The sequence below is a fragment of the Hyperoodon ampullatus genome, assembly GCF_949752795.1.
Source record: "Hyperoodon ampullatus genome assembly, chromosome: 4".
Taxonomy (NCBI): domain Eukaryota; kingdom Metazoa; phylum Chordata; class Mammalia; order Artiodactyla; family Ziphiidae; genus Hyperoodon; species Hyperoodon ampullatus.
In genome coordinates, this window is record NC_136917.1 from 84106392 (window position 1) to 84133955 (window position 27564).

The following is a 27564-nucleotide window of genomic DNA, read 5'->3' on the forward strand; positions in this document are numbered from 1 at the left end:
GGAACCACTATCTTGACTTCTATCACCATTGATTAGTTTTGCCCGTTCTTGAGCTTCATATAATTAGGATTTTGCAATAGTTATTCTTTGTGTTTTATGTCTTTGGCTCAGTATAATGCCTGTGAGATACATCTATGTTGTTGTGTGTATTAGCAATTGGTCCTTTTTAATTGCTCTTTGTAATATTCCAGTGTACAAATATACCACAGTTTATCCATTCTCTTATGCATTGGATTGTATCCAGTTTTTGGCTATTCAGAATAAAACTGCCGTAAATATTCTTATACATGTCCTTTGAGGAAAATAAGCCTTCATTTCTCTAGGAGTGGAATTATTGAGTCATAGGGAAGTTGCATATCTACTGCCAATGGTTTTCCAGGTGGTTGAACCAATTTACATTCCCACCACCCGCATATGAGAGTTCTGGTTGTCCTGACCTACACATAGAATTACCAATTTAAAAAATTTTATCCCATGTTCATGGAGTGTGAGAATTAATATTGTTAAAATGTCATTACTGCCAAAAACCATCTCTAGATTCAGTGTGATCTCTATCAAGATTTCAACGACATTATTTTTACAGAATTAGAAAAGAAATTCTAAAATGTATATGGAACCACAAAAGACTCCAAATAGCCAAAGCAATCCTGAGAAAGAAGAACAAAGTGGAAGGCATCACACTGCCTGATTTCAAGCTATACTATAAAGCTATAGTAATTAAAACAGTATGGCACTGGTATAAATACAGACAAATATATAGATCAATGGAGTAGAACTGAGATCCCAGAAGTAAACCCACACATATATGGTCAGCTGATATTTGAAGAGGGAGCCAAGAAAACTGAATGGAGAAGTCTCTTCAGTAAATGGTGCTGGAGAAATTGGATATTCCCATGTAAAAGAGTGAAACTAGACCCCTGTCTTACACCACTCACAGAAGTTAACTTGAAATAGATTAAAGACTTAAATTTAAATGTAAGACCTGAAACTATAAAACTCCTAGAAGAAAACAGGATAAAAACTCCTTGACATGGGTCTTGGCGATGATTTTTTGGCTATGACACCAAAAGCATAAGCACCAAAATAAGCAAGTGCGACTACATCAACCCAAAAGCTTCTGTACAGCAAGAGAACGGTCAACAAAGTAGAAAGACAGCCTACGGAATGGGAGAAAATACTCGAAAACCATATATTTGATAAGGGGTTAATAGCTAAAATGTATAAAGAACTCATACAACTCAACAAATAATTCAATTAAAAAATGGGCAAAAGACCTGAATATACATTTTTCCAAAGAAGATAGAGGAATGGCTAATGGAATGGAAGATAGAGGTATGTGAAAAGATGCTCAACATCACTAGGTTATTAGGCAAATACAAATCAAAACCACAATGATATATCTCTTATGCTTGTTAGAATGGCCACCTTAAAAAGACAGATGAATGTGGAGAAAAGGGATCCCTTGTTCGCTGTTACTGAGATTGTAAACTGGTACAGCCACTATGCAAAGCTGTATGGAGGATCCTCAGAAAATTAAATTATAACTACCATATGATCCAGCAATTCCACTAGTGGGAATATATCCAAAGGAAATGAAAATGCTAACTTGAAAAGGTATCTGCATTCTTATGTTCATAGCAGCATTGTTTACAACAGCCAAGACATGGAAACAACCTAAGTGTTCATCGACGAATGGTTAAAGAAAATGTGGTATGTTATACTCACCATGGAATATATTTCAGCTGTTAAAAAAAAAAGAATCCTGCCATTTGCACTATGGATGGACATTGAGAGCATTATGCAAAATGAAATAAGTCAGACAAAGACAGGTACTGTATGGTCTCACTTATATGTGGAATCTGAAAAAACAAAACAAAACTCATAGAGGGAGAGATCAGATTTGTGGTTATCAGAGGGTGTGTGCGTGTAGAGAATTGTAGGAAGGTGGTCAAAAGGCACAAACTGAGTTAGAAGATAAATAAGTACTAGGGATGCAGTGAACAACATGATGACTATAGTTAACACTGCTGTATGATACGTATGAAAGTTGCTCAGAGAGTAGATCCTAGGAGTTCTCATTACAATGAGTTCTCATTACAAGTCAAACCGTTAAGCTGTACACCTTAAACTTAAGCAATGATATATATCAATTATATCAGTAAAACTGAGAAAAAATTTTATGGTCATTCCTCAATATATACAAAAAGTTAATTATGTTGTATATCTGAAGTTAATATAATGCTAATTGTATCTCAATTTTTAAAAAATTTTAGCCATTCTCATGGGAATGTAATGGTCTGTCATTGTGCTTCTAATTTATATTTCTCTGAAGTCTAATGATGTTGACCGACCACATTGTCATATTCTTTTTTTTTTTTTTTTTTTTTTTTTTTTTTTGTGGTACGCGGGCCTCTCACTGTTGTGGCCTCTCCCGTTGCGGAGCACAGGCTCCGGATGCGCAGGCTCAGCAGCCATGGCTCACGGGCCCAGCCGCTCCGCGGCATATGGGATCCTCCCAGACCGGGGCACGAACCCGTATCCCCTGCATCGGCAGGCGGACTCTCAACCACTGCGCCACCAGGGAGGCCCACATTGTCATATTCTTATTGGCCATTTGAATGTCCTCTTTTATTAAGTACCCACTTACATGTTACCCATTTTTTTAAAAAGTTGGTTTACTTGTCCTGTGGATATATAAGACTTTTTAATATAGTCTGGATTTGAGTGTATTGTGAATGTCTTCTGGTTTATGTCTTCCCTTTTGACCTTCTTAATGGAAACTTTGAAGAGAAACAATTTTATGTCACTGATGTGTAAACTTTCAGGTAAACTAGTCCTAATTGTTACAGTTATAAATCTAATATCCATCCTGATTGATTTACAATTAAAAAAATTTTTTTAAGCTATGTCTGAAGCAGTAGAGTAGGTTAGACCTTAGTTGCAAAGAAAAGGAAAACCAAAGTATCTGGACTTTCACTCTAGATAGCATACATGAGTTGTGAAATAAATCCACAATTGGTAAAAGAATTTTATTTGGGAAAAGGTGTATAGTTTTGGTTTAGGACAAGAAAACTTTTTTTTTTTTTTGGGTAGCGTGTCTGTACTTCTGTTCCCACTCTGTCATTTCCAGAAGTAGGAAACACAAATAATGTCTGTTTTTTCTATATACCATAGAGCAGTTTTCAAATAAGTATATTCACCTAGTTCTTAAAATTAGGGAAAGGTTTAGCATAATTGGGAGTATACAGAAATGAGTTAGATGTCGTAGAGGAGCTTAAATTGTGAGTTACAGTCTACACATGTTTGAGACAAGTATAGATGTGCCCTTATTGAGGAAGGTAGAAAGATGTACCTTTCTTTTGTCAGATGTACTGGCAAGAGAAGGAGGGAAGAGACAAAAAAAAATGGATAGAAATCGCTCCTTCACACCCATACCTTGTAAGATATGCAGGTCTGTGCATGTTCTGTCCCACCGGTTGGTTAGAAGGTGCTGAAACTAGAGGGAAGAGGAGGAACGAACTCCAGTGTAAAAGATGCACACTGGTTACTAGACACTAAAGCTCCAAAGCCTTTTGCATTTGGGGGTGAAGTGGGGAAGGACTTTGTCAGAGAACACAAATGTTATCTGAAGGAGAACTTTAAGGCTAGAAGATACCAGTCGTTTTTAAATTTTAAGCAGAAGCCCGGGATTTTAATCAAATTAAGGATGGCTCCTCTGGCTAAAGGAAAAGGTGAGGGTTAGATGTGACATTTTATTCCTGAGATTTACGCTCCTGCAGTCCTTGAGGCATGGTGAGGAAAGGCAGTTTTAGAACCATTAATCCACTTCACTAGTTCTCATTTTTAGTGCATTTACAACACCTCCCCACACACACATGTGCAAATGTGGTTGTAGCTATACTCTTGGAATCTGTCCACTTAAATATTAGTATTAATCACATTCCGTTTTCATGTTTGAGAAATGGTTTTCTTTGTGAAAGACGGGGGCTCCCAGCCCCTGGGCCACGGAATGGTACCGTGGAACCAGGCTGCACAGCAGGAGGTGAGCGGCACCCACCTCGCTCCGCAACCCCGGTCCGTGGAAAAGTTGTCTTCCACGAAACCAGCCGCTGGTGTAAGACACTTTTCATTCTGTTGCTTGGTATACATGTAGATTTGTGGTTGCTGTGAATAAAATCCATATGGAGTTCCCAGTGACTTCCCACAGAGTGGGAACCACTGATGTATTCTAACATCGTAAGGGTTCTGGACCCAATTATAGTGTGTGAGTGTGTGTGAGTGTGTGTGTGTGTGTGTGGAGGGGGTGTTTCCCTACACCAGCAAGCAAGTTTTGGACATCAGCTGGGTGTCCTACAATTCAACTCAATTCTGACACTATCTACCTGGAGATAGCATCACATTCCACAGGTTAAGGGCTCAGTCCCATAAGACTCTCCTTTGCTTCAGATGCCAGTCTCAAGTCCAGGTTGTCATTTGTGCTTCTGACCTCCTCCTTGGGTTTGATTAATTTGCTAGAGTGATTCGTAGAATTCAGAAACATTTTTCTTACTAGATTATCAGTTTATTGTAATAAAAGGATATAACTCAGAAATAGCTAAATGGAAGACATAAATACATAGGGCAAGGTATGGGGAAAGGGCAAGGAGCTTTCATGCTCTCTTCTAGGGCACTGCTATACCCAAATCTTCATGTGTTCACCAAACCAGAAACTCTCCTTTTGGGTTTTTAGGGGGGGCTTCATTTCATAGTCATGATTGATTAAATCATTGGCCATTAGCAATTAAGCTCAATCCCTGGAGGTGTAGGGGAGGAGGGGCTGAAAGTTCCAGCCCTCTTGATCACCTGGCGACCAGCTTCAATCCCTACTCAATCCTTATGTGGGCTTCCTAAGTCACCTAATTAACATAACAAAAAGACACTTTTGCTTTCGTCACTTAAAGGCATTCCAAGGGTTTTAGGAGATCTTGTACCAGAAAGGGGGACAGTGACCAAATATATATTATTGTAAGTCACAATTTCCCACGTTGCCCTTCACTGAATAGGTGAAGAAACTTGGGCTCAGGTATGCAAGGAGGTTTTTCCATAGTGAACAGTTCAACAGAGGCACAGCTAGAACTAGACCCTGAAATATTCTGACTTTTTCCTTAGTGGTTTTTAAATGAATGAATGTATGTATGTATGGCTGTGTTGGGTCTTCGTTGCTGCGTGCGGGCTTGTCTCTAGTTGTGGCGAGTGGGGGCCACTCTTCGTTGCGGGGCGCCGGCTTCTCATTGGGGTGGCTTCTCTTTGTTGCAGAGCTCGGGCTCTAGGCACACTGGCTTGATTAGTTGTGGCATGTGGGCTCAGTAGTGGTGGCATACGGGCTTAGTTGCTCTGCAGCATGTGGGAATCTTCCTGGACCAGGGCTCGAACCCGTGTCCCCTGCATTGGCAGGCGGATTCTTAACCACTGCGCCACCAGGGAAGTCCCGAATTTTTGTCTTTGATATAAACAAATTTTAATGAACTGAAGGTCTAACAGCAAAACTTGAAAATCATCATCCACATTTGTTATTTCCAGGTCTTTGAAGAAACTGGTTTTGATATTAAAGATTATATTTGTAAGGATGATTACATTGAACTTCGAATCAATGACCAGCTTGCTCGTTTGTACATCATTCCAGGAATTCCAAAAGATACCAAATTTAACCCGAAAACCAGAAGAGAAATTCGGGTATGTAATTGAAAAGTATTTTCAGATTGCTGGACAGTATCCCAATTAAATGATGTAGGAAATTGCTTTTAGAAACTCCTTGATAATAAATAACTAACAAAATGAATTATTTTCTTGTGTTTCAGAACATTGAGTGGTTCTCCATTGAGAAATTGCCCTGTCATAGAAATGATATGACCCCAAAATCCAAACTTGGTTTGGCACCAAACAAATTTTTTATGGCCATTCCTTTTATCAGGTATGTTTGTATTTCTTTAAATACAAAACTTCATAAATTCTGATAGTGAGTTTCTTTACATAGCCAAGTTTTAAAATTCTTAATGTTTCCATAGACCATTAAGGGACTGGCTTTCTCGAAGATTTGGCGATTCCTCAGATAGTGACAATGGATTTTCCTCAGCTGGTAGCACACCAGCTAAACCCACTGTGGAAAAATTGAGGTAAAGAAATATATGCGTAGGATTCTGACTTTTTGATAGTTTTTAATTCAGTGACATTTTGCTTATAAAGTTTGCAGAGGTGTTGGCTTCCTTTTTGTAGGTACTATTTCGTTACTGGTCTCACAAATAATTGAAAACATTTTTAAGGGTTTTTGATGAGAGGTTAGTTGAATTTGGAAAGGAGCTTCAGGCATATTTTAAAATGGTATACATAAGAGCTTATCAACTTTTTAGATGGATAGATAGACTGAGAAAAAGACAAAAATCCTCTGTATGTATATTTATACTGTTACTTCCCTGTTCTCATATCTTTACTTTAGCAATAATTGAGTTTCTGAAGATGGTTGAATGGGGGAATATGTTGAAGTTTGTTTTTGTGTAGAGGAGATGAGGGATGCTGGTGTATGTATAATTTATTCAGAAAGATAGCACTGTGAAGGCTTGGGCTTGCTTCTTTTCTTTCCCTAGCCTAGACTGTATATTATAAAGAGTGACTATTTCATGGACATGAACCGCAAAGAGCATTTTCTTCATTGGAATGTAATTGTATCCAAATCACAATTATAGAGTAGGCTGAGTAAGTAATTTTCTTAAATAAGTATATGTATTTGTAATCAGCTTGCTAGAACTTTGCCTTTGTTAGGTTCAGAGAGAGTTGCTTTTTATACTTTCTCTAATTTAGGTGTTCTGTTTTTATCCCAGAGCTTTAAAAAGTAAACAATAGGAGTAACACATCTGCAGTCAATATTTTTTAAGCACATAGGGAATATTCCATTTTAGTTGAATTTTATGAGGATAGGAGATTAGACTAAATGCCTTGAAAGGTCATTTCTGCCTTTCAGAATCTATGATTATAATCACCAAATTATATACTACTAAACATAAGGGAAGCAGTAAAAAAGAAAAAGAGTAAAGTAGACAGGAATGTAGTCAAGATTAAAAAAACCCAATCACTACTAAAAAGTCATGAAATAGTGACGCTGTTTGAAAAGAAATTGTGTCACTGTTCATATTTGGGAGAATCTGTCCACCATAGTGTGTGATAAGATTCCCACATCTTTCAGTCAGTGATAGGGTTTGTGGTCCTAGAGAATGGAATAAGGAGACAATAAAGCAACTTCTTTAACCAAATTTCAGGTTTCTTAGGCAGGGTGGTGTCTGTTTTTAGCATATAGAATAACATCTATTGATGTGTTGGAGGAAATATCTGAATTTTGTCTAAAGAAAGAGTAGAGAGTCTGCAATTTAATTACAGTTTTTAAATGGGAAAGGGGACAGATTCTGAAGTATTCAAAAACAATCTTACTATAATATGGATCTTGGGATCAGTGACTCTGGACTGTATTACACATGTATGTGGTACTACAGAATACGATTTCTTATCTTTACTACAAACTACTGTTACAGTTGGTTTCTTTTGCATAAGTATTTGAGCCTGGATCTTTATTTAATTTGCTTCTCCATCGTTTTTGAGCTCCTGAATTTTTTGCTGTACAATGTAGCTTAATTTTTCAGATCCTCTTCCAGCATGGCCGGGGTCCATAACTGACCTGTGCCAGATCAAATTCCATACTTAAGCATCCTAGTAAAGAATTGAGAATTGAGTTGTCTGTCCTGTTAAGAAGGAAGATCCACTGACATTTGTTTGTTTTGACTAGATTTATTTATTGAATTTATTACTAAATTTATTAAATTTATGAAAGAATTATTTTCTTCAGTTGTGGGTTTTTTTGCGGGGTGGGGGGGTGTGCATCATGGCTTGCGGGATCTTAGTTCCCCAACCAGGGATCAAACCCGTGCCCCCTGCACTGGAAGCGCAGAGTCCTAACCACTGGACCGCCAGGGAACTCCCCAGATTTTTAAAAGTACAATCATTATAGGGAGGAAGTGGTATCAACAAATGTAGGAAACTTCGGGATTAAAAATAACATTATTAATTCATTCAAGAAATATGGAATGCTAGGCACTCTTCTGGGTGCTGAGGGTAAATTGATAGAGTCAACAAGAATCCCGTGCCCTCATGGAACTTATACTCCAGTGGGCGGAGATAGACAGTAAATAAAGTAAAATTTGTAGTCTGTAAGATAAACTAACAGGTGTTAGAAAAACTATAAGTGAAAATTTTCTGATCTGATTTTTATTTTTTAAATCTTGGTGTAGTCGAACCAAATTCCGCCACAGTCAGCAATTATTTCCTGAAGGTTCTCCCGGTGACCAGTGGGTAAAGCACAGGCAACCACTGCAACAAAAACCATATAATAATAATCATTCTGAAATGTCTGACCTTTTAAAAGCAAAGGTGAGTGATACACATTTAAAGATTTTCATTACTTTAGATTATTTGACTTTGGAATGTATCTGAGTTGAGGAATTACAGATTAACAGTTGTAGAGCTCTGAATTGTTAATCCAAGGCTCCTGTATTTCTGACTTGTGATTTGAAGTAGGGATGAGACTCCTTAACCTTTACAGCTTTGGTATTAATCCAGTGTAGTAAGTAATATGAATTAACATCTGATTTTGGTAAATATGCTACCAGTGAAAGGTTCATTACTGTGTTGTATTCTGGTGTATGATTATATTATAGTTTATTTATCCATTCTACTCTTAGTGGACATGTTTGTTGTTTCCACTTTGGGGCTTTTACAAACCATACTGCTATGAATATTTCTGTACATGTCTTTTGAGGAACATACATAGTTCTTTTGGGTATATAGAATTGGGTAGAAATGTTGGAGCACTGGATATGCCTATGTTCTTGAGTATATACTCAAACAATATTCTCAAGTAATTTCTATCCCCAGCAAAATATATGAGAGTTCCATTTGTTCCACATCCTTACTAATCCATGGTATTATCTGTCTTTATTACTTTAGCCATCTATTTGGGTACCGCTCTTTCTTTTTATTTTCATTCTTTAAAAAATATACTGGTTTCATCAAAATTAGAAACTTTTGTGCATCAGAGATCACTATCAAAAGAGAAGAGACAGCCCATGGAATGGGAGAATTTGCAAATCACATATCAAAATGGATTAATATCCAGGATATATGGAGAACTCCTACAATTCAATGACAAACAAAACAACCCAATTAAAAAAATGGGTAGACACCTTGAATAGACATTTCTTTAAAGAATATATACAAATGGCCAATAAGCACATGAAAAGATGTTCACAATCATTAGTAGAATGCAAATCAAAACCACAGGAGATACTATTAATACCCTTTAGGTATGAAGTAATAAAAATGTAATTTAAAAAATGGGGAATAATAAGTGTTGACAAGAATGTAGGGAAATTGGAACCCTTGTGCATTGCAGGTGGGAATGTAAAATGGTGCAGCTGCCATGGAAAACAGTTTGGATGGTTCGTCAAAAAGTTAAACATAGAATTACCATATGACCCAGCAATTCCATTCCTAGGCTCATACTCAAAAGAATTGAAAGCAGGCACTTAAACAGGTAACTTATATCCCAGTGTTCACAGTAGCATTATTCATGATAGCCAAAAGGTGGAAACAACCCATGTGTCTGTCAGCAGATTAATGGATAAACAAAATAAACATACAGTGGAATATTATTTGGCCTTAAAAAGGAATGAAAGGGACTTCCCTGGTGTTCCAGTAGTTAAGACTCCACGCTCCCAATGCAGGGGGCCCAGGTTGAATCCCTGGTCAGGGAACTGGATCCCTCATGCTGCAGCTAAGACCTGGCGCAGCCAAATGAATAAATAAATATTAAAAAAAAATGAAATTATGATACGTACGTGCTACAACATGGATGAACCTTAAACACATGCTAAGTGAAATAAGTCATACACAAAAGGAAAAATATTGTATGATTCCACTTACATGAGGTGCCTAGTGTAGACAAATTTATAGACAGAAATTAACTTGAGGTTACCAGGGCTGAGGGACAGGAAGGAATATGGAATTATTTAATAGGTACGAAGTTCTGTTGAGATGATGAAAAAGCTTTGGAGATGGATACTGGTGGTGGTTGCACAACATTGTAACTATACACTGCCACTGAGTTGTACATTTAAAAGTGGTTCAAGTGCTAAATTTTATGTATATGGTACTGCAATAAAAGGTAAATACTAAGAAGAATGGAATGAAATTGAATTAAAAGTGTGTGGTAACATGAGTCTCTGAAAGCTGTATTTCCCTACCTTTCTTTCTTTAAATTAGCTTGTTGTTTTCAAGCTATTTTAGGAACTGCTTAATTTTTTCTGTAGGTAGGTAGAATGTAGATAAATAAATGTATTTTTATACATTTTAAAAAAATAATAAAATTATTCTATTCACTGCTTTAGCTAGTCCTCTTAAATAGCTGTCTTTTTAAGACCTCTAAGGCCAAATTAATGTTTAAAAACTTTGTGTTTAAAGTTAAACTTAGAGTTATTTTCTAAGAAAATTAACTCGTTAAAGCAGTATAATAGCAAGATGTCAACTACTGCATGTTTAGGTTTTAGGTCTAAATTTAGGGATAATGGCCCAAATTAAAAAAACCAGTTGTCTTTATTATTTTGTATAAAAAGAGATTATTAATTTTAAAAATCCCTATTTGTTTATTAATAATTTAAAGCAGATTTTAGGGTAACAGTGATCGCATCTGCTGCCTGTTTCCAGCTTTAAGGACTGTAGTCAGTGTGCCTCAGTGTTCCCTCACAGAGAGGTTTTCTTTGGCAGTCACATAAGGTTTTCCCTCTCCTTGCTCCCATTATTCTTTGACTCCTCATGCTTGTAAACACAGTCTGTGAGCAGAAATGGCATAAGGCAAGAGGTGTGGAAAGATTCCTAGAGACCATTATATTTGCTCTTTCATATCTTTTGAGGACTCGTGCTTTGTGAAGCACTATCTTCTATAAGAAAATATGTTGATAGTGGTTCTCCAGTGTTTAAGGAAGGTTTTGGGTGGGGGGCTTTGCTGAACTCTGATTCAACCAGCTAAATACATTCATAGGGGTATATTGTTTTATCCTATTACATTATGCTGTAGGTTTACATTTTATTTCTTCTTACTGGAAAAACAGAGTCAAAGTATGAGGGGAAATGGCAGAAAACAGTATCAAGAGTCACCTAATCAAAAGAAAAGAACAAATGGGGTCCACAGCCAGCCAGGCAAGCAGCAGAATCCCTTGATGGTAAGAGTTAACAGCTCTCATGCTAAGAAGGCAGTTCACGCTTTTTAAGATGGGGCAAGGGCATTGGCGAGGCATGTTGAATTGATATATTGACAGGATTTTTATGAACCTGCTGTGTGTGCACTATTCACCCATTAAAAAAATCTCTGCCTACTCTCAATTATAGGTTTATCACATTGATTCAAATGTGCATCTGATCTTTACTTTTTATGTGGGTATTTATTTATCTATTATTTTTTAAATTAATTTTTATTGGAGTATAGTTGATTTACAATGTTGTATTAGTTTCAGGTGTACAGCAAAGTGAATCGGTTATACATATACATATATCCACTCCTTTTCAGATTCTGTTCCCCTATATAGGTCATTACAGAGTATTGAGTAGAGTTCCCTGTGCTATACTGTAGGTTCTTGTTGGTTATCTATATGTGGCTATTTAGATTTATTTTAATACTTTGGAAACAGTGTGTAGTCAACCCTGCTTTCTAGACAAGTCCTAAGTATTCTCTCTATATTTTTCTAAATAGAGTCTGTATTATTTTAATGAAGTTAAAAGTTTGGAATAACATAACAGTGTTTTTCTTTTTGTTTTTTTCTTCAAGTAGATAGAATTTAGAAAATGAAAATAAATAAAACAAAATACTCATAGCCAGTGTCATAGTCATTAGACTAGGCTGAAAGACAAATACGTGTGAGCATTTTAAGGCATTTACTTCCATTCTTTTAGTCTGTGTTCCAGAAAGTAATTCATAAGCTGGTAAGTCTCCTTGCTTATCTTGCTTATCTTATGTAACTCCCAGTATTTCTTTCCTTTTTTTTAAAAGATGTATTTATTTTTATTATTTTTTAAATTAATTTATTTATTTTGGGCTGCATTGGGTCTTCATTGCTGCACGCAGGCTTCCTCTAGTTGCAGCAAGTGGGGGCTACTGTTCGTTGTGGCGTGCCAGCTGCTCATTGTGGTGGCTTCTTTGCTGCAGAGCATGGGCTCTAGGTGCGCGGGCTTCAGTAGTTGTGGCTTGTGGCCTCAGTAGTTGTGGCGCACAGGCTTAGTTGCTCCGTGGCATGTGGGATCTTCCCAGACCAGGGATCAAACCTGTGTCCTCTGCATTGGCAGGCAGATTCTTAACCACTGCACCACCAGGGAAGTCCCAGTCCTGGTATTTCTATGTTGAATTTTCTTATTGTATCTTCACCTATTTTTCTTTCTTTAACAGTGGGTGATAATAGTAATTCCAAGTTTTTAACAAAAGTATTTTCCTTGAATTCCCTAGGTGCTGTTGATTTAACTTGGGGTGTATTGATTCCACTAGCAAGCACATGTTAAAGATCAGTTCACTGTTAGACTACTTGCCCTTTACTATTATTGCACTCCACTCTGGTAGAAATAGTGACAAGAACAAAGAAGAGTCTTAATAGATGGTCAGAAGGCTTTTAATCTAATTCAACATCTGTCCCTAACAAAAGCTGGACAGATTAAAACGATAGTACTATACAAATGTTAATTCTCCTCAAATTAATATATAGATTTAATTCAATACCAATCAAAATCCTTGATTTTTGGGGGGGAACTTCACAAATGACTCATATTTGTCTAAAAGAACTTGAATAAATTTTTTATAAGTTCTTAAAAGAAAGTTAATGATGGAGTACAAGTATATGAACAGCTTATAAGGGATGAACTAAAAGTGACTGATAAATGTATAAATGTGTAATCAAAGAAAGTAAATTAAAACAGGATGCCACTTTTCCTCATTAGATTGGCAAAGATGAAAAGATAGCCACTTATGTACTGTTGAGAATATTGAGAACACTTAAAAATTGCTAATTGGTACAGCCTCCTAGAGAGTAGTTTGGCTATATTGAAAGCCTGAAAAAGTTCTTACCTTGTTTCCCTAGAAGAGAAATTTAAAGAATATTCACTCCATTGCTCTTAATTATGAAAACATGGAAACAATCTAAATATCCAAGAAGATAATATTAAATGCAATATCGTAGATCTATGCCATAGACTACCATGTAGTCATTAAAAGTGATGGTGTAGATTTGTATTTATTGAAAAAGGAATATGTTCATAGTATATACATTTAAAAAGTGGGTTATATCCTTTTTGTCCCACCTCCTAGAGAAATGGAAATAAAAACAAAAATAAACAAATGGGACCTAATGAAACTTAAAAGCTTTTGCACAGCAAAGGAAAACATAAACAAAAAGACAACCCTCAGAATGGGAGAAAATATTTGCAAATGAAGCAACTGACAAAGGATTAATCTCCATAATTTACAAGCAGCTGATGTGGTTCAATATTTAAAAAAAACAAACAACCCAATCCAAAAATGGGCAGAAGACCTAAATAGATATTTATCCAAAGAAGATATACAGATTGCCAACAAACACGTGAAAGGATGCTCAACATCACTAATCATATGTATAGTTGATTCACTTTGTTATAAAGCCGAGACTAATAACACCATTGTAAAGCAATTATACTCTAATAAAGATGTTAAAAAAAAAAAAAAAAAGATCCTGCAGGGCAAAGGCAAAAAACTACAATGAGGTATCACCTCACACCGGTCAGAATGGCCGTCATCAAAAAATCTACAAACAACAAATGCTGGAGAGGGTGTGGAGAAAAGGGAACCCTCTTGCACTGTTGGTGGGAATATAAATTGATACAGCCACTATGGAATTTCCTTAAAAAACTACAAATAGAACTACCATACGACCCAGCAATCCCACTACTGGGCATAAACCCTGAGAAAACAATAATTCCAAAAGAGTCATGTACCGCAGTGTTCATTGCAGTTCTGTTTACAATAGCCAGGACATGGAAGCAACCTAAGTGTCCATTGACAGATGAATGGATAAAGAAAATGTGGCACATATATACAATGGAATATTACTCGGCCATAAAATGAAATGAAATTGAGTTATTTGTAATGAGGTGGGTGGACCTAGAGTCTGTCATACAGAGTGAAGTAAGTCAAAGAGGAAAAACAAATACTGTATGCTAACACATATATATGGAATCTAAAAAAAAAAAAGTTCTGAAGAACCTAGGGGCAGGACAGGAATAAAGACGCAGGCGTAGAGAATGGACTTGAGGACATGGGGAGTGGGAAGGGTAAGCTGAGATGAAGTTAGAGAGTGGCACGGACATATATACACTACCAAATGTGAAATAGATAGCTAGTGGGAAGCAGCTGCATAGCGCAGGGAGATCAGCTCGGTGCTTTGTGTCCACTTAGACGGGTGGGATAGGGAGGGTGGGAAGGAGACGCAAGAGGGAGGAGATAATGGGGATATATGTATATGTATAGCTGATTCACCTTGTTATAAAGCAGAAACTAACACACCATTGTAAAGCAATTATACTCCAATAAAGATGTTAAAAATAATAAAAAGTGGGTTATAGAATACTATGTATAGAATAATTCTGTTTGTTACATAATTATATAAAAATACATTCACACATATCTTCATAGAAAAAAAGCTGGAAAGATGTACTGGAATGTTAATAGTAATTATCTCTGGGTTGAGAAATTTAATGAATAATTTTCTTGTTTTCTGGTGTTTCCATATTGTATGTGTAATCAAGAACTAAAAACAGTTTTAGGCTTAAAAAAATAAAAATAAAAATACCAATGCAAGGTGGGCATGGTGACTGTATGGTTTAATTCTCTTCCTGAGAAATTTGATAATATATCTTCTTATTTATAATTGAAATAACTGGAGATAGTGTGTTGTGTGTTTGTGTTTTTTAATAGAAATGTGAAAAAAAACTTCATCCACGAAAGCTTCAGGATACTTTTGAAACAGGCAAGTCATTTTCTTTTTAAATTTTCTGCTGGTTGGGATTTGGTTTGGTTTTGAAGTAACCTTGATTTTAGTGGTGCATGATGAACTGTGATAGATAAGCTGAAAGAGTTGTACATGGTCTGTAGAGAGTTCATACAAATGTCAAGTTCTCTAAATATGAAACTGGCTAAAATAGATTTATTTAAATTATTTGCCCTTTCACTGTGCTATTTCTTTTGCGAATGTGAAGCCTTGGTGCTGTGCATGAATATTGTAAATAAATAAATAATTGCTTAAGGGTTAGACAGGGAGTAGACCCAAGTAATATAATGGTGAGGAGAAACCTCATTCTCACATATATGTAAGGGGAGTGCTAACTTCAGAAGGGAAACATTTCCCCCTTATTTGAGGCAATGATCAACTTGTTAAGATGATACTAAGGATAGCTTTTATTAAAATGACATTTGGGGGCTTCCCTGGTGGCGCAGTGGTTGAGAGTCCGCCTGCCGATGCAGGGGAAACGGGTTCGTGCCCTGGTCCGGGAAGATCCCACATGCCGCGGAGCGGCTGGGCCCGTGAGCCATGGCCACTGAGCCTGTGCATACGGAGCCTGTGCTCCGCAACGGGAGGGGCCACAACAGTGAGAGGCCCGCGTACCGCAAAAAAAAAAAAAAAAAAAAGACATTTGGGGGCTTCCCTGGTGGCGCAGTGGTTTAGAGTCCGCCTGCCGATGCAGGGGACACGGGTTCGTGCCCCGGTCTGGGAAGATTCCATATGCCGCGGAGCAGCTGGGCCTGTGAGCCATGGCCGCTGAGCCTGCGCGTCCGGAGCCTGTGCTCCGCAACGGGAGAGGCCACAACAGTGAAAGGCCCGCGTATCCAAAAAAAAAAAAAAGAAATTAAAATGACATTTGGAACTTCTCCAGCCTCAGTTATGAAGAGTAGGTGTGTGATCTGATTTGGAAAGTAATGTTGAGGAATGTAGAAAGCTCTTTGTAAATACTGATTTAATAGATGTCATTTGGAAGTGCAATAGGCTGTTTTTTTCTTCGGTGCTGTTTTGAATGGTATGAAATTCCCTGTGCGGTAGGTAAGCATTTATTTACCATCTAGATTTAAGGCTTTCATATAGAAAACTCTTGAGAATTGAGAAGCATTATATTTTCTTGCATTACTGTTTATAATTTAAGCAAGATAGAAGCTATTTTAAAAGAGATGCTTTGGGGACTTCCCTGGTGGTCCAGTGGTTAAGACTCTGTGCTTCCAATGCAGGGAATGTGGGTTCGATCCTTGGTTGGGGAACTAAGATCACACATGCCTGCGGCACGGCCAAGAAGAAAATGAGAGAGAGAGATCCTTTAACCCTGTTTTGGAAAATTAAGTGTAAGAAGAAGTTGGAACTATCATTAAGTTATGGGGGTAGAATTCCTCTTAGTTGGACTTTTCTGGCCACCTTAGGTGGTGTGGGCATGATAGGCTGATAGTTGAAGTAATGTAACTTCAGAAATCAATTATTTCACAAAATCTTTAAAAAGCCATATGTTTAGGAACATTAAAGAAGGCACACTATAATGTATATCCAACTTAGTTGGGCATGATTCAGATATATAAAATTTTGAGTTGTCTTGAGAAGGAAGTATAAAAGTGTTCTTATCCTGGGAAACCTCATATCAGACTTTATTTCTGCCTCAACCTTTCGGTGTCTATTCCAAACCTACTTTCCTGGTCCAGGTCCCTGTTCTACTTTAAGGGGGGGAAAAAAAGCCCCAATAAGTTGGAGTTCTGTTGTACTATGATTTTGAAAATTTGGATTTTTCTTTAGGTTGACATACTCCCTGAAGATTTGATAACCTCCAGCTTTATTTTTCTAGAATTGGAATCTTTACAGATCTTACATTGTAATTATAATCTTCATAATGTTTACAATGTTGATCTCTGTCAAGAAGCTCCCCTTATGTTGGCACAAAATACAAATATAGGTGGTAAACAAAGGTATGCCCATTTTAAAAAATATTTATTTATTTATTTTTGGCTGTGTTGGGTCTTCATTGCTGCACACGGGCTTTCTCTAGTTGCGGCGAGCAGGGGCTACTCTTCATTGCAGTGCACGTGTTTCTCATTGCAGTGGCTTCTCGTTGTGGAGCACAAGCTCTAGGTGCGCTGGCTTCAGTAGTTGTGGCACGTGGGCTCAGTAGTTGTGGCTCACAGGCTCTAGAGCGCAGGCTCAGTAGTTGTGGCGCATGGGCTTAGTTGCTCCGTGGCATGTGGGATTTTCCTGGACCAGGGCTCAAACCCGTATCCCCTGCATTGGCAGGTGGATTCTTAACCACTGCACCACCAGGGAAGTCCCTAGGTATGCCCATTTTTGAAAGCAGGTGAATATTAAGGGTCTTAAAATAAAGGCTGAGATTAAGATTTTGAATGTTTGTTTGGAATAAGCAATAATAGATTAGAAATTCACTTGAGTACCAGTTAAGGGAAAGGAAGATATCTTGGTGGTTCTACTTAGGTTAGATTTAGAGTGTGGGGAGATGAATATATACTGCACATGAATTTCTTTATAACAAAAGGTGAAGGGCAGTATTTGATTTCTTACTAAGTTACTGAGCTTATTTATTTTGTTTTTTAAGCAGATGCTGTATATGACTTACCTTGCTCCGGTGAAGACCAGTTGCTAGAACATGCCGAGGGCCAGTCTGTGGCATGTAATGGACGTTGCAAGTTCCCCTTTTCATCCAGAGCCTTTTTGAGTTTCAAGTTTGACCATAATGCTATAATGAAAATCTTGGACCTTTGATAGCAACAAATGTGTTGTGGAAGTCCCAAGATCAGAGACTTGTTGCATTTGAGTGGGTGTCTCTTTGAGCCTTACCTTTCTCAGGTGTTTTAAAGAAATGCAGGGAGGCAATGTTGTTTCTGAAGAGATGTTCTATGTGCAGAAGAGAGAGTAGAAAGAAACATGAATTTGCACTGTAAATGCAGTTATAACTTTTTATACATACGTACCTTTTCAGTGTTTGGCTAATGAATTTAAATTGCTTTTTATGAGGGCATTTTTTTCTGTGTGATTATGGTTTTTATTTTGTATTCTGGTCAAGAAAATAGTATTTGAGTCATCACTAATAGGTAAGTTAATGGGAATGCTCCATCAACCCATTACAGTGATTGTATTGATACTACTAGTTTCCTTATTTTGAAAATTTTAAAGAAACTTAAAATACACAATTATTAAATGAATACAAGAGCTGAAATGTCACAGAAGTCAAGATTGCAGGTCATCTGCTTTGGTGGCATTTTGTGCCTATCTCTGCTTCTAACCACTTAGGTTTTCTAATCCTCCTCTGCTAGGAGTTTTGTTAAGGTTTTATTTAGAGTCAGCATCTGCTATATAATGTTCATGTTCAAACTGAACTCTCAGCACTTCTTTAAAGGACAAAGTCCTCAGCCTGGAGAGGGACTGAGTTGGTGGGGCGGGGAGTTGATGCTCTAATTTGAAATTGTGCTGTGTGCAGTCAGTGAACCTGGGAGACCGTGGAGAGAGGGTAGTGGGGAGAGAGCACGGGGGCTGGGACCCCGAAACTGCTTTGGTCACATCTGCACCATCCTGTTGCCAGCCCCTTAGTATCATATGATGATTTTGTTCTTGTGAAACTTTATTCTGTATTAAGTTGTGTAAATATGTATGGAATACTGACATTATTAGGTTTTACATTGCATCTCAGTGTTGATCTTTGGAAACTGATGGTATATTAGGTTCCAATTTGCAGTAGTAGCAGAGACTGACACACTTTTATTAGCATGAAGCCCCTAGATGATGGAGCCAAAGGGAGGGGTATGCAGTTTACCCAAGTACAGATAAAGCATTTCACTAGGGGAGGATCAGAACACGGAAGTAACGTGTAATTCACTCCTAGGAATGTATTTTGCTCCTTTAGGATTCTTAAATCCAAATAAGGATGGCAGTGCCCATTTAAAGAAGGATTTTAGCTATATAATTGAGGACAATCACCAGGGCTTTAAGGGGCTTTAGTGTTTGGGCTGCTTCTAACCTCATTGAAGGTGTTTCTTTGGGGGTTGGGGGGAGAGTGTGAGCATATGCGTGCGTGTGCTTCTGTCATGTGGGTTTTAAAAATCTTTTTTACATGTGGTATCCACAAAATATATCTCTGCTTGTAAATTTTATTGTAGAAATCTTTGTTCTGTATAGATAGTCTATTTAATAGGGGTTCTATTTAACCCGGTGGGACTTTCAAAAGAAGTGCTATTGTAAGGAGTTCACTTGGTATTAATTTGCTTTAGCTTTTCAATGGCTTGATTTTAAAGAAGAAATTCTATTTATTAATACAAGTGTCACCCTCCTGGTGCTAAGCAGGATAATTCAGTTATAGCAGAGTGTTTAGAATTAGGTTATTCACAATCCTGCGTCTTTTAATGTGACAAATTTGTGAATCCTTCTGTGACCTTTTAAAAATGCATTATATGATTGCATTAGGAAGCTCTTAACTGTTCTTTCCAAAAATACAGCTGCTTTGCTTGGGTTTCCTTGAGCCATATTTTTAGTTGGTCCCAGCATTCCAGATTTCTGTTAAATTATGAACAGAAACAGTGAAAACTGTTTGCCTGGCAGGTAAATCATTTTCACTCATTTACTGCCATCTGGAAACTGTTTAATTTTTAGTGATTTTTTAGGGGTTTTCCCTTTTTAAGTGAGTGCTTTGGTCAGTCTTTCTGGTGCCTCAAGTTGGAACTTTCAGCTCTCGATACTAAAGCAGAAGAGATTAGTTACCAGAAGTATGGCCTCCAATGGTGTTGAGCCTTTTCAAGAACCAACAGATTATCTCTTTTCGATAATGGTAGTTTAACTATGGTTAAATATTATTGCTGTTGTGCTGCTTCATTTAATGCACTGTGGGTGGAACAAAATAAGGGTGTTGTTGGAGTGGAACTTTGGTAACTTGAGGCTTTTAGCGCTCTTGACAGTTTGAGATTTAAAAAAATGTAAAAAGATGCGATTTAAAGTTTATGTGTGTGATGTGACTTAACTATGCAGAAAATGTATAAGTTGGATGTACATGTTTTATGTACTTCTGCTATACTTATTCCCTCAAACCTGTGTATTAAGTTTCTCAGTGTTCAGGTTACCTTGAGAAAGGCCATGCTTAGCATAGAACTAGCTTTCTCGATTGAGAAATTTTAGCATGGTTTGAAGAAATCAAGTGAAGGAGAGTGCTGAATATGCAGTACTTTACTTCTGTGTGCTGCGTTTTAAGAAGCTAGATGAGAAAAGGGTTGGCTTCATTATGTTTTATGTCTTTGAGAGAACAGGTCGTTTCAATCCGCTTTTTCAGTGTTCTTATGTTCCAGCCTTATATGTTCCAAGGTTCAGTGCACTGTGAATCTTTTATTTTTTTAAATTTCTTAGGTGCTTTTATGTGTAACTGTAGTAATTTGTAAGATGTTCAACGAATTGTTTTTGTACTTAACCATTGTAATCCAGAAGATAGGGGTATGGTTTACATGCTTTCACAAATTTTTGTTCAGAAATAGCAAGTGAATGGTTTTAGGATTACAAACAGTGATGCTCTCCTGAGACATGAGCATTTGGGTAAGTCTGAGAACCTAATAGAACTCTTTTAGCATGGGTGAAATTTAAATGAAGATGTTTGAAAATTAAGTTGGATTTTCATGGTTATATATAAAGGTGAGTTTCCTGTGCTGTAAAGGAATGGTGGTCACTGCTTGCTGCTTTGAATATGGATATCCTTATTTTTCTATTACGTATCAATTAGTAAGTACAGATGATGAAGATGTATAGCAAAATTAATTTTATGCTATGAGATTGGGTTGGTATTTTGTCTTTTAAGTCTTTAGTAATTTGTATGTTAATATAAAAAAAAACTCCTCAAATCTAAGTGAATAACATCCTTCCACAGGATTAAATTTTTCTATAAAACTTAATACATTGTGGTAGTCTTTAGAAAAGTTCAGGTCTGACTGCATGTGTGCATTAAAAAAATTAAAAACATTTCATTACGTATTCCATCACCTTTTTTTTGTTTGCTTGCAACAGTTAACTTGAACAGTAAGGAGCAAAGTCAGTTAAAAAATTAGACTTTTTGCCGAGTTATTTTTCTTACTCTGATGACATCTCTTGGCTTTTTATCTTTATTTTTGTACCAGTGGACCTCCCTCCACCCACTCAGAGATTTTGTTTTGATTGACATCTATTGTGTCTTTGTATTCCCTGAGGCAGTATTTTCTTCGCATATTAATCATAGTTAAAAGGTCAGATTCGTTAACATTTTTCTGATTGAAGAAAAATAAGTGTTACCTAGCAATTCTGACTTGGATATTTTCTAGCCTGGGGAAGGGGGCTCACATGTCACTGTAACTTTAGATTAATGGTGAGCAGGACAAAGTCTTGTTCCATCTGAAGGTATCAATACCCTGTAAGTACCTGTCTCTAGATAAACGGGTGTTAGTAACAGTTTTGTTAAACTTTATTCCTGATCATTTGGTAAAGCCTAGAGTTCCTTATTTTGTATTCTGTCCTTAGACTTTAAGATACATTTGTATAGTTGCCAAGAATTCTAAAAATGAGATTATGATGGGCTTTCTCAGCATCTTTTTCTTCTTAGAATTGAGTTGCTCTTGAAGTTTGTACTACTCTGTCATAAAGATGGCAGATTGCAGATGGACGGTGTAGGCTCTGTCTCATGCTTTCAAAGTAGAGTTCTGGATTGCAGTTTCAAAAATATGATAGGTTTCTTATTATAGAATAAAAGTGCCCTGAAGGAAGAAGACAGCTATAGTTGCTGGGCAAAGAAAGCATGAAGAAGAAATTTTAGAAGATAAAATCAATTATTGAGTGCTGTATGATGCACGAGGCTAGAAATGTGATCATTGTCTAGCCCAAGCAGAGTCTAATATATGTGGCCATTACCAAGCGTTTTCTGGCTCTGGGTATAATTTTTTCTAAGTATGGTTGCCAAGCAATCCAGTAAATCTAACGTAATTTTTCTCACTTTAATGATCCGTGTTCGGGAGTCTGGTCCTTCCTATGCTGATTAGAAGTACACGGCTTTCTTACAGGAACACAACCCAGAGTACACACAGCCATAGTCAGCTGTGTGTCATAGTCACTTCACATGGTAGCCATACATTTGTCCTGAATAGTGATCCTTTCCGTCTAGTTTCCTGTTGCAGACAGTATTTATTACTGAATTGGTGGTCTGTAGCTAGGGAACAGAGTAAAGCTACCTCCCCTGCCTGGGAGTGGACTTGAAGGGTTGGCTTCCACTGGCTTTGTTGCTCAGACTTTAACATAAGGTACAGAGAAGTGTAAGCAAGAAACTACAATAAATTAGGAAAGTTTTATCTTGAGAAAATGTTCATAATTTACTCTTTAATCTGGGTTCCTTATGAAATCACCAGTAAAGAGATTTCATTTGTCTTGGGTCTTCTGTTGTTAGCAGAGGGCATGGTCTAGCTATGGTAGCTTGAAAGCACAATCTTAGAGGAATTAACCTTAACAAGGTTGCATTAGCTGTGTAGTGCTGGTCAGGTGTGCTCTGGGAAAGGGATTGAATGCAGAAGTCAACTGCCTATGTTTGTAACTTTGTTTTGCATGGACCCTCCTGTTAGTAGCCTTTAATCCTTCAGTCCAGTGGAAGAATAAGGCCCTGAACATATACTTGATGCTTTTTTGGTGTTTGGGTGTTCTTTTGGTTCTTGGCCTCTGTCCAGTGAGTGCTGTTTGAAGACCTGTTGTTTCTTAATCCCTTTTCTGGGGTGACTGATCAGGAAGCAGCCACTGAGTCTGCCCCATATGCCACCTGTGCCCTGCCCCTACTTCCCCCTCCCAGTGCCCACCCCGTGTCTTTGTTTGTCTTTTGGTAAAAGAATCTGTTTTTTCTTCTTCTTGTGATGCATCCCTATGGTGAATCTGCCCCTGTGGGAATTTACAAGCAGTGATTGCATCTTAACTTTGACCGTTGGGCCATGAGCAGTTAGGAGGGCTGTGGATGCCTGTGCTATTTTATTTTAGTCTCTCATGCAGGTAGCTGTCACATTGGTTTGGGAACAAAGGAAACTTCTGTGTAGTTCTAGGGCAAAATGGGCAGTATTCTGCTGGTCTTTGAGAGGTGGTCTTAGTTAACATTCTTAGGTTGTGGACTTTTTGATGTAGGATGTAACATTTTAGTGTACTTACAATGAATTGAATCTGAGTTTCTAAAACAATCTATAGCTGCAAACGATGGTGTGAAACATTTTTGGCACAAATCTTCATTGTTAGTCATTTCTTAAGCTTTAAGATATTAGCTAGATCTTTGTAAAATGATATCTTCACTTACTATGCTTTTGTGATATTTAGGAATAGATTGTGGATGGCAGGAAATGGAAGCAAAGGTTCTCACCTGTGAATGAAATTGAGAAAGGTAGTCACTATTCCTCAGCAGTTTGGTTAGATGTGTTAATATTGAATACTTTTGGAACAAATGAGTAGCCGTACTCTTCATGTCTTAACACATATGATATGCACTGATAGAAAAGCACAAAAGACCTATCTGCAGAGTTTCTTTGTGCATTTCACTACTGTCCTAGGGCACTGCTGTCTCTGGTGGTCATTTTAGGTTTGTGTTTGGATCTTGCACAAGTACCTTTTAATTTCAAATGCGAGAGCCCAAAGAACTGATTCTTTAATTTTACTTTTTTGCTAATTTCATTTCAAAGTTAGGACAGGAGACAGGTAACCTGACTTCCATTTTATAAATATTATAAACTGTTTTTCTTCATTAATAAATAGGGAAGGAAAATAAAACCATGAACTATTTTGCATATACATATATTTGTGTATATATATATATACACACAATATACATATTTTTTCTAATTGTTTTTGAAGTTTGCCTATTAGCTTAATACTTTATAAAAAATTTGTCTTTGCTAAGTATTGATTCATACAACTCAGATTTTTAATTTTACCTGTTTAATGAAAATTTAAAAGTCTTATTTCAGAATAAAATGATTAATCAAATGGAATTATGGTTCATGTGTTAACTAAAGTGACCATCAAAATAAGGGCATACAGTTTAGTTTGGATGGGAAAGGGAATAAGAATTGATTTCTTTATATTTCCCGCCTATTTCCAAAACGAGATTTGAAGTGTCTTTGATGCTGTGGAGACTAGGTAATGTTCATGGAACATACGTAGTCTTAAAACAGTTTTCTTGGGGGTAGGTTTTAGTCTGAAAAAGGTGAAGATATTTATGCTGAGTCATGGACTGACAAAATCTGGTAGAAAAAAATTGATGAAATGGTTTTGCTAAAACATGATATTTCACTTGAGAAAACTGAACTTTAAATGTGATAACTAAATAGGTTTGTAAACTTTATTCAGCAATAATTTTTGTCTCATGTAAAATGATCTAACATTTAATTTTTACCTTAATTATAGCAGCATTTTATTACTTTACCTTCTAGGGCATTTTAATGTTTCGAGAAAGACTGTAAGTAAACCATTGGAGTGATTTTGTCTACGGTAGTAATGAAGTTTTTGGTGCTTGTTTTGATTGTCAAACATTTAGGAAAAGCAGAAAAGGAACCCCCAAATCAACCTTGTTGGTGCACCTTATAGTTCAATGAATTGATAACCTTTAGAGTGGTATTACTTATTGTGTTTTCAGGGCTTATTACATTCTGACTGAATGGTTTTCTCTTTTCCCCTCAGTGTTAGTGAAAGGATAAGGATTTTAGTTCTATTGATTTTTCACTTACATTGAGTGTGTCTATCATAAGTAAAGGATTTCCAGTGACTCATGTTTATGAATCAGGAGCTTAAATGTTTGCAGGATTACTGCACTTCCAAAGTTGACTAGAAATGCCAGCTGTATTCTCCACTGAGAAAATGAACAAAGTCCTGTGTCTTAACAGTTATGCTCTTTTTGAAAGCTTTTGATGTAAATAACACCATTTGAGAAATGAGAAACCTTCTACCTTAAATACGGTTTGAATGATGGAAGGTTTCCTTTGTATTTTAAAACATTTTTACAGTTGATTGATCAAATATTGGCTTTCTGTAAAAACATTATCATGTTAAATTTACTCTTTGTAGTGCAATATCAATAAATTTTGCTGCTTGGGCAGTTTTAATTACTACCTTAACCTGGCTTCTGCTACTGATACTTGTTGTAGGTTGCAAGTTGCTCATATTTTGGCTGCATCTCTTTGGACCAGTAAAAAAAATGACAAGTATGAGATAAAGGTATGTTTATATGATAGGAAGAAATATTAAGGGTAGAGTGTCTGCAAAAATGAAAACTGGTATGTATTCTCCATCTCAGTTTACGGTTTGGTTGTTGATTTTTAAAGCAAGATTGTATTGTGAGTTAATTAGATACATAAAATCCAACATTTCTTCAATTTGTATTAGAGCCTGGTTTTCTAAATAGAATGCTTGCCAGTCCTTGGATCTCAGGGGTCAGAGAAGTACATTCTTCTCTACTAGAGACCACAGCTGTACGACAGCAATTTTTATTTAAGATTTTAAGAAAGGAGAGTAACGAAGGTGTTATGCTGTTACTGTCAAAGGTACTTTGCTTTGATAATGAGAACTGACAACACTGCGGTATTATTCTGACAACATCAGACACCTTGCAGAGCTGCTCACCCATCCTTCTTTATAGGCATGGGTGACTTTCCAGCTCATTGTTATATTCCCTCTTTCAGTAACTTTTAAGGAGGAAAAAAGATGCGGATCCTTCAATAATAGATAACTAACTCTGCATTCATACCAAATCTGAAAAGGTAGCCCAGTAGAAATTGGCGATAAATGAGGTTTCTTTTGGCTGTTTGTTTGTTGGCCGTTTTGACCTAATACAGTCTGTCTTGTCGTTTCCCGCTTTGATGAGGGCTCGTGATGTAACTATGACACCTGCGATGTTTGACATTAAATGTTAGACACACAGTATTACAGGACAGCCATATCCTTCAGTGAATACAGTTAAAGCACATTATGGAATTAGAAATATTTATTCAGAATATAAGATTGTTTGTAAAATATTATAAATGTCTCTGTATAAATAAATGGAGTTTTTTTTTTAAACAATTCTATATCAAATAACACAAAGCTATTTTACAGCAGCTAAAACTAAAGGCATCTGGAAACATTTAAAGCATACAAGTGAAGAAAAAATTACAAGGTATAGTACAGTGTTAAAGGGCAACCTTAAAATGAGACTTTAATTCAGTAGAATACTGACAAATGCAAACTTAGTCACATGTGCTTTAATAACTGACAGTACATTCAAGCAGCTTAAAAGTAGCACATTTTCAAATAATAGGAAACTGAAATCTCATGCAAAGTCAGTCAGTCTTGACAATGTCTAAAAACTGATTAGACATAGAAAAGTAGACATGTTTCATCATCTTTGCATTGGGTTCAAAGAGAAGCAGATTATTAGGGGCTCCCGAATGGCTGTCCTGACATGAGCACTATAAGTGAATACTATGAGTTCTACAAACAGAACATTTTCCACGGGGATCTGATTTGCAAAAAAGTGCAAAAGTGAACAGTAGAGCTGGGATAACTAAGCAGGTCATCAGTATGAGGGAATTTTGTTTCTAGCTTGCTCTGTACTGCTGAGCTGGAATTTCAGATGATTAGTGGATAAGTGATTTTGTAGCGACCTTGACGATCCAGTAGCAGTTGCTATTACTGGGCCAGAAGGATTTCTTGTCTTGGTCTTATGCAAAATCTCACTCAGATGCAATGTGACAACTTATCCAATGTACCCTTCACCGAAAATAGTTGTCGGTATGCGAAACTATTTTTCTCTACACAAGGAATTAGCAAAAAACGAGAATGCGTGAACAGCTGCTATTCAACTTGTATTCTTTTCCACTTCCTTAATGTTTTAACAGCCACTGAGTGCTCAGTGATGCTGTGGTGGCTACAGCCAGCATTATATTAATTGATAATCCTGGTGCCAATTCTGAAAAATTAGTGTTTGGCAGCCTAAGGCATCCCCATTCATCTCCGAGTGAATACAAGTGTAGATAGTTAGTTAGTTAGAAAGTTAACTTCCAAGTGTGTGAAGTAGGAACTTCAGAAGGTGACAGGTTCAGCCCAGCCTATGTGAACACAGGATTTCAGTTAACTAGAATAGGATTTTGATAGACTTCAATAAGAATTGTGTGCAGCAAAGGCATAATTTGTGTTTTGTAACAAGTGATGCCTCTGCAAAGTAGTGCCCAGCAAACCTCGGTGAAAGGTGGTAACAGTATCATTTCCTGTCAAATAGGCTATTCCACTGGAGAAATAAAAAAATAATTGCTATATGATTTTTTCAGAATTTTTTAGTGTTGTTTTACCAAGCTGTCACGTGGTGCAGAAAAACAAAAATGTTACGTATGCTTCCTCCCCACCCACAAAATCCTTGGCAACCCTATGGGGTGCACCCTAATTAAAA

General features: G+C 36.9%; 1 protein-coding gene across 2 annotated transcripts in view; it reads left to right on the forward strand.

Moving 5' to 3' along the window:
* DCP2 (decapping mRNA 2) overlaps positions 1-17891 on the forward strand; it is a gene marked incomplete at both ends in the record, with an annotated part of 43955 nt that extends 26064 nt beyond the window's left edge. Inside the window, 7 exons of one of the 2 annotated variants that reach the window (XM_079702971.1) lie at positions 5560-5712; positions 5838-5950; positions 6045-6152; positions 8313-8451; positions 11187-11297; positions 15065-15116; positions 17728-17891. In XM_079702971.1, the coding sequence (XP_079559097.1) occupies positions 5560-5712; positions 5838-5950; positions 6045-6152; positions 8313-8451; positions 11187-11297; positions 15065-15116; positions 17728-17891 (840 nt within the window). The remainder of the gene's footprint in view (positions 1-5559; positions 5713-5837; positions 5951-6044; positions 6153-8312; positions 8452-11186; positions 11298-15064; positions 15117-17727) is intronic. The other variant, XM_079702972.1, reaches the window with a different exon arrangement.
* Positions 17892-27564: the final 9673 nt, after the last annotated feature.